Source organism: Kwoniella dejecticola, chromosome 3, assembly GCF_000512565.2.
Source record: "Kwoniella dejecticola CBS 10117 chromosome 3, complete sequence".
Classification (NCBI taxonomy): Eukaryota; Fungi; Basidiomycota; class Tremellomycetes; order Tremellales; family Cryptococcaceae; genus Kwoniella; species Kwoniella dejecticola.
In genome coordinates this window covers 2201807-2213327 of record NC_089303.1, presented here as the reverse complement: position 1 = coordinate 2213327, position 11521 = coordinate 2201807, and the positions used below count along the sequence as shown (strand labels likewise).

At 47.6% G+C, this 11521-nt stretch overlaps 4 protein-coding genes across 4 annotated transcripts; 2 read left to right on the top strand and 2 right to left on the bottom strand.

Moving 5' to 3' along the window:
• Positions 1–485: 485 nt before the first annotated feature.
• Positions 486–1413, bottom strand: I303_103184 (uncharacterized protein; the record flags this gene model as incomplete). Its single annotated transcript, XM_018406531.1, has 5 exons — positions 486–524; positions 590–792; positions 905–1052; positions 1191–1296; positions 1361–1413. The coding sequence occupies 5 exons, from the start codon at positions 1411–1413 to the stop codon at positions 486–488; spliced, it is 549 nt and encodes a 182-aa protein (XP_018265025.1).
• Positions 1414–1788: 375 nt separating this feature from the next.
• Positions 1789–2973, top strand: I303_103183 (uncharacterized protein; the record flags this gene model as incomplete). Its single annotated transcript, XM_018406530.1, has 4 exons — positions 1789–2104; positions 2171–2270; positions 2352–2442; positions 2536–2973. 4 exons carry the CDS (start codon positions 1789–1791, stop codon positions 2971–2973), a joined length of 945 nt encoding a protein of 314 aa, XP_018265024.1.
• A 728-nt stretch (positions 2974–3701) lies between these two features.
• Positions 3702–6731, bottom strand: I303_103182 (uncharacterized protein; the record flags this gene model as incomplete). The annotated part of the gene is made up of 8 exons (XM_065968710.1): positions 3702–3809; positions 3920–4066; positions 4180–4681; positions 4765–4946; positions 5039–5692; positions 5798–6046; positions 6149–6648; positions 6716–6731. The coding sequence occupies 8 exons, from the start codon at positions 6729–6731 to the stop codon at positions 3702–3704; spliced, it is 2358 nt and encodes a 785-aa protein (XP_065824782.1).
• A 3039-nt stretch (positions 6732–9770) lies between these two features.
• On the top strand, positions 9771–11285 carry I303_103181 (uncharacterized protein; the record flags this gene model as incomplete). Its single annotated transcript, XM_018406527.1, has 3 exons — positions 9771–10128; positions 10188–10734; positions 10835–11285. The coding sequence occupies 3 exons, from the start codon at positions 9771–9773 to the stop codon at positions 11283–11285; spliced, it is 1356 nt and encodes a 451-aa protein (XP_018265021.1).
• Positions 11286–11521: the final 236 nt, after the last annotated feature.

The window sequence follows — 11521 nt, the reverse complement described above, 5'->3', positions numbered from 1 at the left end:
TGAACATCACGACTTCCATCACGGTTGGAATCGCTGCTTCTCTTCTCTCGTTAGGATGATGCTATCATGTCCGACACGGGGCAGCATTTCTCAGACTCGTTGCAGGACGACTGGATCATCCTGAAGGGGATCTCGACCACAGTAACTCATCGAGAAAAGGCTCAAACCTCCCTTTCGAACTTACCGTTACTTTGAGGACGTCCAAATCAGGTCAAAAACTATGCTTTACTTGGCGTGACGCAGACAGCAAGAACGAAAATGGTTGCATGTGCAAGCTATTCTCTCGCCGCATGTATGCAATGATAGTCTTCTCATCTATCCGTTCGATGTGTGCATGATTTAGTATTTGATACAAATTATGGTACATTGTGAGTGATCTGGATATGTGATGCTCTTTTGATTGCATGGGTTGAATTGCGGCGTCCACTGTATAGATTTTGGTCTGATAGCATCTTAAAAATTGATTCGGATTGTACGTGAGGCGATCAACCAATAAATCTGAAATTCGAGCTATGTATAGCGTACTATCACGGCGACGCAATTAGCAACATCCAAGCATGTGAGATCATTGAGCAGGAAAGCAACTCACCTTCGGCTGCATCCCCTCGCCCTGCTCTACAGCTTTCAACATAAACATCTCATGGAATTTCCTAGGCATATCCCGTGCTGCATCTTTCCCATTCGACGTATTCCTACTATCCGGTGCTGAAGATGGTGGAGCCAATACCGTTGGCCCGTGAAGTACTGATCCTGTCACGTTGATTATCAATGATGGAGGTGTATTTGGTTCGGCTGATCGTATAAATCGATAGATTATCAGCCGGATTCCGGAGATCATGCTGATATAGAGTGGTCACGGAGGAACAGAACAGGCTGGGATAACGCTATGGGAGAGGTGACTCACCTGATACAGGATGACAATCCAAAGTCTGCAAATCATGTCTACTAAGCGGTATTCCTTTCAAGAATTCCGATAATGCCCCTCGATCTGAAGGTACGGTATTTCCATTCCAGATGATCTTCGAATTTGGGAGGTACATGAGTGGTATTTCCTGCGTATACAATTACTGGCGTTAGCCTGGGAAACGTCCATTGTATAGCTAATCAGCGAGTCGGAGTGGGGAGTCAAGGATAGTTATTAGTGGTGAAATGGTGAATAGGCAAGTCTCATGAAGCCGGCCAGTACGCACAGAGTCTCGCCGTGTTGGCTCATCATAAGCCTCGTAATAGATCTGACAGAATGCTATCGCTCCATGAGATGCTGCATCGATGGCGGCTGCTCCCCAAGGTTGTGGTCTGAACGAACAAAGGGAGAAAAGTAAGCTGATGGGCGATGCACGTCGTGCATGGATTAGCTTACATTGTTTGAGCAGGTATGTTGGGTTGATTTTGAGGTATAGCAGCGGAAGCCATGGTATTCAGTGTTCAGTTCGGAAATTTGAGGTTAGCAGGACACCGGTCTGGTGGAGTTAATTGAGGTTGTGAATGGTGAAGAACGAAGAATGAAGCGTGAAGAATGTTGACAATTCGTGGGCATGTCGTAAGTGCCTTAAGGTTGATTGGATTGGGTGGCGAATATTCTTCGAACACTTTTCCAGGCTATCTTCCACGTCATGGCTTTTCTCCCTCCACTTTCCTGCCCCGTTCCAGTGAATTCAGCAACCAGCAAAGCCGTATTGAAAGCTTGAAAGTTGACGTATACGCATGGGAGGAATGATGCGAAACAATCCATCGTCAAAGCTCAGTGGTCAATCATCAGACCCCAGATAGACCAGAGCATTTGTCAATATGGCCCTCGCTCAGCGTCGTACCCCGCCTGAACCAGCCTCTTTATCACCTTCTCGACCATTCACCCCTCTTCTCCTACTCGCTGTCCTCGCGCCCCTCTTCGCACTACTATCACCTTACAATCCCCTATCAAGTCTCTCGCAACACTCAAATCCATTTGAATCATTCCCGCTTGCAGAGAGCAACGCGCTGTCCGATACCCCGAAGGCGCTCATAGTCACCGCTCATCCAGATGACGAAGTCATGTTTTTCTCACCTACGATCTGGTCTCTAAACAAAGCCGGATGGGAAGTGAGCGGATTATGCTTGTCTACAGGTAAGCTGCCTGACTCTTAATTGCAATTTACCTGCAAGCGTCGACAGCTCATCATACTATACACAGGAAATTCCTCCGGATTAGGCGCGATGCGCACTGACGAGCTGTATAAGAGCTATGAAGTCCTCGGAGTCGAGCGGAAGAGAATTGGGATTATCGATCATCCGTAAGTCCAATTTCTTAGCTGCCATATGCATGAGGACCGCATGGAAGTAGCTGACGACCTGATTCATGTGCGGATGAACAGGGACCTGCAAGATTCGATGACTGCTGAATGGGATCCAGCTCTTATACTAAGCATCGTCGAGAAACATCTTTCAACCAGCCCAGCCGATGTAGTACGTCCTGAGAAATCTCAAGTATCCTTATCACGTCCTTGAGCTAGACTGGCACAAGCTTGACGCCTGAGAGCTAACATGGCTGCTGTTCAGGTGATCACCTTCGACGAAAGGGGCATATCCAATCATCCGAACCACATCGCCATATCCGAAGCCTTATCCTCATCTACGAGATCGACTCAGAATAGCTTGTCCAGTATCAAAGTATTACACCTAAGATCACCTGCGATATTACCTAAATTCACTGGACCATTATACCCCATATATCTACAGGTACATTCGACCGTCTTAGATATCTTGAATAGCAATCGGTATGCTGGAACGGATGATACGAATGACAGTAAGAGGTCTGCGGGCCATAGCGGTGGGAGACACGACGGGAGTAGGAGCGTGATAGTGATTTCTAATCCCTCAGAATGGCTTACGGGTATAAGAGCTATGATGGCTCATGAATCGCAATTGGTCTGGTTCAGGTGGTTGTATATTTCTTTCTCGCGCTTGATGTGGGTCAATGAGTTGTTAGAGATATAGTATATCATAAAACGATAACAGAATGTTGATTCAAGACAGGCATATGCATTTTGGGTATCGGTATCATTGAGCATAATTACAAGCTCACGACCCCGCACACAGCAGATACAGATACAGTCACAGATACGTGATTGTAGGCTTGAGGGGAAACACGTGATTTTGTTAATGCTCACCGTGACAGTCAGAATCATAGGGTATCACACGGCTATCCCTTCATACAGCCTTGAGCTATAAGCTGCAATGACCAAGCCGACTCAGATCATCTCGATCTGGCATCAGTATACCATCAATCGCCTCCAGCGTACGGTGCTGACTGCTGTGACATACAGATCTACTTCCCGGATATTCAATAGGGCTACTCACATATCAGATAAGAGTATAAAAGCAAGACATCATCGTGGGTCGACTTGTTACTCTCAGATGTGGACTCGGACTCGGCTGTTCAAGGAAGTGGAAAAGCAGTATATCTCATCGGGTTAAGGTATACGAACACAGAGAAGGACGAAAGGAAGTGTGATACTGCCCACCTTGACCGCCGTTAATTCCTTATCTGGTCTGTCCTTCATCTGGTTGCCCAATGCCCGACCTCCGCAAAATGTGGAATACCCGGATTGCGAGAACGGTAATCTGATCATATCTCTATATGCATTTACACGGATATACGCTCACAATATTGTCACTGTTGACCTTCTGCACCAGCACGCCTCTCTTTCTCCCTCGTCCCAGTATTAAACCATCATCGCACCAGTACTCAATCCAACTTTGAAAGCTTCACTCTCAAATATGAGTAATTTCCATAATTGAGCGACGAACGATTCAGCTTCTTCGGCGAGAATCTGCAAGACAGGTTCATGAGGATTAGTATAGCGTTTAGCGTGTAGCGTCCGATCACAGCTGCTCAGTCCAGCGCAGATTGCTCTCAGAAGCGTTCCCCAAGGATACTTACAGGTTCCAGCCCATCAACCAGGTCATCCGACCCCTTCTTCTCCCTTGTTTGCTCTAATACGAAATCCACCAAGTCGGCATCCAACTCGCCGAGTAAATCACGTATTTTCCCCTCGATGAACGGCTTGATCTTTTCATTTATCAGTGTCTGTTTGACCGTACATTGCATCAGCACCAGTATCAGTGTCGACTTCAACTTCAACTTCGCAGCTTGATGACATGCCACAACTCGGATGGCAAGCGAAAGCGTGTATGACCCACCTCATTGATAGCCGCCCAATCTATCGCACTCCTAAACACATCCCTCCTTCTGTCCGGTAAGCCTTTCTTAATCTCTAACAACTTGGCATTCCGCTTAGCTATCCTCTGAGCTTCCGTCAATCCATCACCAGAGTTGATATCATCATTATCAAGTCTGATGAATGCTCTCTTCTTCTTCTGCTCACTCTCTTCTTCATCGTCTCCAGCTAAGATCACCGGTTTATGAGGCACGACCACCTTCTCCTCTTTCTTCGGCTTCACTTCCGGCGCAGCAGGCGCAGGGATATTCAAGTTCAACCTGATCGGCGCCGCATCTTCAGTTAAGAGACCTTTGGCTTTTTGTTCTTCCTCCAATTCAGCCAATTCGGCCATTTGCTTTTTCAAGAATTCTTCTGATTCTTTCTCTAGAGCTCGGAGCTCGTCTTCCTCCTGTTGTCGATCACGCACGTCGTCTTGGTATTCTTGTTGTCGCGCTCGTTGTCTCCTTGCTCGCCATGTTGCCCTGTAAGCAACGGCAATCACGTTGGCATCGGTGTCAGCTCCACTATAGCCTCAATTGGGATACTGTGTGAGGACTCGACTCACCTATCGGTGTAGAATAGCTCTCTACCCTTATCGATTATCTCGTCATCATCCCAATTCTCATACAGGTCTTCGAGCCTCCTCCTATTCCGTTCAATCAGATCTTCATGCGCTTTCCGTTGAGCCAGTTCTCTGTTCAACGCTTCTATACGCAGTCGTTCTCGATGTTCAACCCGTCGTTCAGCCTAAAATGTCATTGTGACGAGAGAATAAGACGTGAGCAGACGATCGCACTTTTATATGAAGAAATTCGGAAGAAACATTTGAATTGACTTACATCTCTCAATGCTATGTCCTTTTCCCTTTGTCTCCTCTGCCTTCTCAAATCCTCCTCCTCTTCGTCCGTTCTTCCCGAGTCGACTTTACCCTCCGCAGACTGAGCAGGTACGAACCCCACGGGCTTATCATAGCCCTGAGGATCTCTAACTCTACTGGGTCCCGCACCATTCCCATTCTGTTGCGGGGTCTGCTGACCCTGCCCTCCACCTGGTCCAGCTGGCGATTGTGACTGGTAGTTTCGCTGATTCTCAGCTTGGTGCTGTTGTTGCTGTTGTCTCGCCAGACCCCTTTGATTTCCATACCCATAATTACTATTATTCCCCATGGGTGTTCTCTGATTTTGATTCTGATTCTGATGTTGTTGCATTATCCTGAATCGTTCTTTCTCATCTTCAATCGCCTTCTTCTCCTTTTCCCTTCTCGCCGACGCCTCTCTGAAGATCGCGATCTGGTCTAAAACTGCTACTCTCTGGTTCTCAGGTAAATCCCCCTCTTGAAGATCTTGCAGATGGGCAGGGACTATCACTTGTAAAGGAGAATCACCTCCGCTGGTCTTTGTCGGTGCGTCGGCATGCTGAGCGTTTGGATCGGTCAGGAGAGCTACGATGTGAGCGATGGATTTCCTTGTAGCTGCATCTGCTTCTTCGTCCGTCTGCAATTGGGGAATCAAGAAGCATCGATAAACAACCCAGAAATTTTAGATCAGCGTCTCCTCAAGGATCAAGAACCCCAGCAGACAAGGATGAAAGAGACTCACGTCAGATCTGCCTAGAGTGGATTCAAATTCCTCCAAGAACTCCTGCGTCTTCTGATCGGCCTTGACTACCAGAGTCTTCTTCTTGTTCTCCCGCCTGCCTTCAGGCGACAGATCAGGTAATTCCACGCCGTTCAGACACCGTATGCACCTGAGTACGACTTCGGGGTTCTCGTATGCTGCAAATCCAAATGCTTGGGGTTTACCTGACGCTCCTGATACTCTCTTCAATTCATGCAATGGTCCGCAAGCCTGCAGTTGTATCACAAGAAGTCAGCAACACGAAGAGCCTTTCTTCCTGCTTTCCCTCTCTCCCTCTCTGCAAGATAATAACCCAGCTGGGGAATCACGTACATTCAATAAGTTCTTGAGCGTCTCATCATCTATACCAGGTGCTATGCTCCCCACAAAGACACTAGTAGTCTTCACGTCCCGTACGAATCCGGGCGGGGTCCCATTCTGTTGATTCTGAGCAGGGTTCTCGGGCGTAGCGAATTTAGGAGGTTGGGGTAATCCGGCTGGAAGAGGAGGAAGACCTAAGCCAGGATGAGCGGGTCTAGGGGGTGGGAATTGATTGAATCCTGCTCCGCCGGGACCGGATGGCGGCGGACGGAACGGTAAGCCAGGTACGGGCGAGCCATACCCTGGAGTCTGAGGTGGACCACTAACTCCTCCGGCTGGAGAGATGGGCAAAGTCGGAGGAGGCGGTCTGGATCCAGGCGAAAAGTTTGGTGGGAAAGGCGGAGGGATGAATGAACCGGGAGGAGGAGGGCGGAAGGGAGGGAAGGCTTGGCCCGGTGCAGGTGGTCGAGTGGGAGGGAAGGGCGGTAAATTCCCCGGAGGTTGGAAGGGGGCTGCAATAAGAGGTAAAACAGGTTCAGAATTCGATGTTTGTGTAGACTTGTCGGACTGATGACTCACGTTGACCGTTGTACATCCTCGCGCTTCCTTCTTGCAGTGTATCCCAAGGTGATTGGATAACTCCTCAATGCTATTGTTATGCACATAAGTCGGAGGAAATACTACGAAGAGCAGGCGTGATCATCTTTTGTGATCTTGACTTCCTCCGTTAATTAGAGATTTAGGCGCGCCGACTATTTGACCAGCCCAGTTAGGCTCGCAGCGTGTGCAATGAGAAAACGAAGTGCACTATCTCCAAAACATGTGGATACTCCCATGCATATATTCGGGTGGAAAAATTGAGTCTGTCTGGTATGATACTCCTCAACACTCTCTTTAAGCTTGTCGTGTAAGGTGAGCCAAGTCAAATAACACCCTAGATCATGAATGAGAGACAGACAACCGGATGTCGAAGTGGTCAAGGTACAGTATCGCGCATATGGGTAACGAGACTAATCAGATCATACATACCCCAAGGCGATGATTGTGTTTACGACAATGAGGCTCACTGCTTCTGTCGTACTCATGCTCGATGAAGAGCGTGCAATGCAGAGATCAACAGTAAAGTCACCTGCAAGCTACCGATCTCGCCAGGACTTTCGGTGTGGCGTTTTGCATGGAACACGTTGATGCCAATCAATCCGGCGACTCGTCCGATCAGCGAACCGATCAAACAACCAAACACACAACATGTGTACAAAGCAAAGTCAAATTTTGGCGCAGAAGAGTCAATCACTTGAGCAGAGCAGGGCGTCCAAGCTCAGAAGAGGGTACATACACAGAATCATCCAACACAACACGAGAAGGGCAGATAAACTAACCGGAACAAGAAGAATACAGTACTGACTGTTCCTTGGCCGATATACTGCAGGCTACAGTACATCACTTAATTACATTGTGAATTCGTTCTAGTCGGATCACAACAACTTCGTGCCTCATCTTTATAGCATGTTGTTATCTTCCCCAACCTGCTACATTTTCCATCTTCATCTCACGTCCAGCTTAAATAACAGGACTGACTTGTGATATAATTGTCACTTCTTCTCATATTATCAAGATGTGATATCGATTCTTCACTCAGCTCTCAGTCATTGTGAAAGGGCATAGGACCGCTGTTTGGCCATCAGAGCCCGCCGCTCATACTCAAGATCCGAAAGCTCTACCAACTCAATCAACGGGTTGATATCCACCTTGGCCACCTAAACAGTGTTCCCTTTCTCCCCACCTTGAACAATCTCGGAAGGCCTTTCAGCAATCACAACAATCGCAACGGTAATTCAAGCATCACACAAACAGGACACACACCTTTCGCTGAACCTTTCAGGATCAAAATCGGTAACATCCATCTGGCCGCTGAATTCATCGCTATCACCACCTTCTGTTTCGATCAGCCTCAACAATCCCATAGCTTGCTCCATCAAATCTTTCTCATCAGATACTCTTCACCTATAATACAAACATAAACCTGTCTGCAGTATCACTACTTCTCCATCTACCCGAAACTCTCCGGAGAGATATAACCATACTACCTCTGACCGACACAAGCTAAATTCGTACAGGCACCGATCACCTCTCAGCGTAGATCTGTTCAAGCTTTTAAGCGCAACTCACCTGTTCGAGAATCGGAAAGTGGACCTTCGATATGGCGTCACTTACTTCCGGATATACCAACAACGCACCTTCACCACCCACGACAGCAGAGGAGAAAGAGACGATACCCTCTTTAGCTCAGAATGCTTATAGCTTACTAGCCGAGCAAGAGTCAAAGGTGTGTCTTTTCTTTCTCCCAATTTTACCCACCGCGCAGAGGAGGATTATGCTCACTCAGCTAATTGTATCTTAACTTGGCACTTCGCCACATACAAATCATCACAACACCCATACATCACCTCTCTTGCTACTCCCGCAACCTTCATACATCTACCTGTACTCTCTGCCACGGGCTCAGATGATGGAATTAGGGGACTTCATAGCGGAGCTCCGTGATTTGGATCTACGCACAGCGGTCATAGATGAAATTTTGGGTCATGTGGTATCGAATAATTGGGTGTCGCTGTGGATTTGGAAGGGCACAGAGGAGACTTGGATTAGTATTGTGGAATGAGGGAAACATAGGGAGTGATCTAGACGGTGGATGACGATTTCCTATAATATTCCGTAATCATGTCTGGTCTTTGAGGTATCCCCGTTATCGGATACTCTAACTAGGAGATGTTCATTCAGCTGGTTGTTAGCACTGTACACTGTATGTGCCGTTCACTGTGTGCTGAGCTCTATCGAGGGCATCAATGGCTGTACTGTCCGAAATCTGATTGGACACATGTATCACAAAAGTTTTGCCCTGGTCACCTTGTGGCCGCGAGTCCATTATCCTGACGGTCATTGTATGAAAATGCGAATCAGGCTCAGCGCTTCATCATGAGACGCCATACAGATACTTCAAAGTCCGCAAAGTCTCCACGAGAATCCACTTGAGTCAAGACAGGATCGGTCAGCATTAAAGAGCTCCCGATCAAGCAGTCGCGTGCTTTGCGATGATGGTCCTTGCGCTCGCTAGTCAGAAAATCTCCGAGGGCGAGTGGAGGTGAAGGCAGCAGTGCTTTTGTCGCTGAAACACCATCAAACGATGCCCCAAGTGCTTAAGTACGATAAGCATATCATAGAATCCTTCACTTTTCGCATCAGCCTCTATACATTACCTTGCCTTGGACCACCGATAGACGATATGTACATCGCAGAGAAGGTTTGCGATCAGCCGGGCTGTGAGCAATTGGTAGTTCCGCATGGCCTTTCAACTTGTCGAGTCTGTAGGATGGTTAGGTGCCCCGAGCACATCGAAAGACCTTTTCATCCTTGCGGGAGAGATGATGAGATTGTAAGTACCGATAATTAGCCTTGTCCTGATTCAGCTGATGAAGTGATACATCGCAGCTCGGACAGATGAACGATCGTCTTGAATTAGAAAAATACGCGCTGCAGAGCAATCTCCGCCGAGTGAGTGTCATGCTGGTCATCTTTCAAACGGTCTTACGCCTACAGTCGTCCAGACAGTGAGGGGTGGTGCGTCTAATTTCCAATGAATCAGTTCGAAAGTTTACTTCAGCATCTACGCCAGCTGCGGCCAAGCATCGAGCAAGACGCTGAAAGGATACGGGAGGGATGTTCTGCCACTCTGTCGATCCCAATAGATGCCCAGTCTATGGTGGATAGTAAAATGTGGAACGGGATCAACATCCATCTCGTCATCTTCTTCGATGATGGCGTCAAATGGTTGTTGAGATTGAAGCAAGATCATGGAGATTATCCGCCATTCGAAATTAGACATGCTGTACTGGACAGTGAGATCACGACCTTGCGACTGCTCAAACGGGCTGGGGCTGCTGTACCCAATGCGTGGATGCCGGACTCGCTAAGGACGGCGGAGGCGTACCAAGGTAAGTTCTCAACAGGCATCTGACTGTTCCGCGGGTTGGGAGCTGACATCGGAGTATAGATAGACCACTAGATTACTTCTTCTATGAGTATCTGAGTGGCACTGCTCTTCAGATCAATCGGAAAGGTCCATATTCCTTGGCTCAGCCTGGAAAGCGAATACGCCGTATACTGGAAGGTTTCGCCAATACACAAATAGCTATATCAAACGCTCCAATTCGACAACGACTCATAGGCTCGCTAAGATCGCATTCTAGTGGATCCGTTGATGAAGCGTCTCAGGAAGACTTATATGTGGGACCATTAGTTACCTATCATTGCGGTCAATACGTCAAACCACCTTACTTCCCTGGGCCTTTCTCAAACAACCAAGAACGTTACCTTACACTGCTGGATATAGTGTTACAACACATTGAGAACGGATATCTGTGTCAACATGATCCACTAGGAGCGTACATCTGGCATTTGGAACTGAGGGAGTTGGTCGAAACCTGCGATATGCTGAGGGCAGAACCGGCAGAGGTCTTTGTCAGACATGCTGATGACAAGCAGGACATATTCATGGGTGATAAGAAAGGTAATACCAGCGGAATCATAGACTGGGAATGGTGAGTCACTGCTGGGCGTTTCTGTCGTAGTACTTTGTAGTGGCTACATTGCATTTTCTGTAAAAGTTGATATACTGACAATCGAAACTTTGAACCTCAGGGCTTACGTCACAACCAGAGCAGAAGCTTTCTCCTCTCCAACATTTGCATTCGATCGACCGACCTTTGCCGCCGGCAACAACAAAACCAGCGCGGTCGAAGACATACTGATAGAGATTTACATGAAGGCTGGTCGGGCGGATCTCGCGGAATGCCTGACGAATGGTCGAATATACAATCACCTCTCTTTCATCGGCCGATTTGACCATACATGCTCCCCCAGAGGTGTCATCAAGGCTTTTGCAGCTACGAAGCCATTCAATCTCAATCCTCCGATCAATGGTACTTTTGATGAAGACTGGTGGATATATTGTATTGATCCATACCAAAGCAATCCTGTTGTGCAGTATCTCATCCAGAAAGTGGGATGGGACAAGGAAAAAACGAGGAAAGAGGTAGAACTAAAGAAGAAAAGGTCAAGGGAGGAATTCTGGAAACAAAGGCAACGTTGAACACATCGCGAATGAGTTTGTCATACACAAATCAACTGCATCGACACATGATTATGAACAGTCTACCACGCACATCTCATGGCAGATAGGAGATGGATACGTGTGGAGCGCCTATACACGTCTAGCCACATAACTCGTCACGACAAGGAACAGTCGCAAGCTTCGTGAATCTGGAGCTACAACAGTGAAGAGCATCCCGTGGATTAGCTGGTGGTGGATGCGTTCGAATCAAGTGC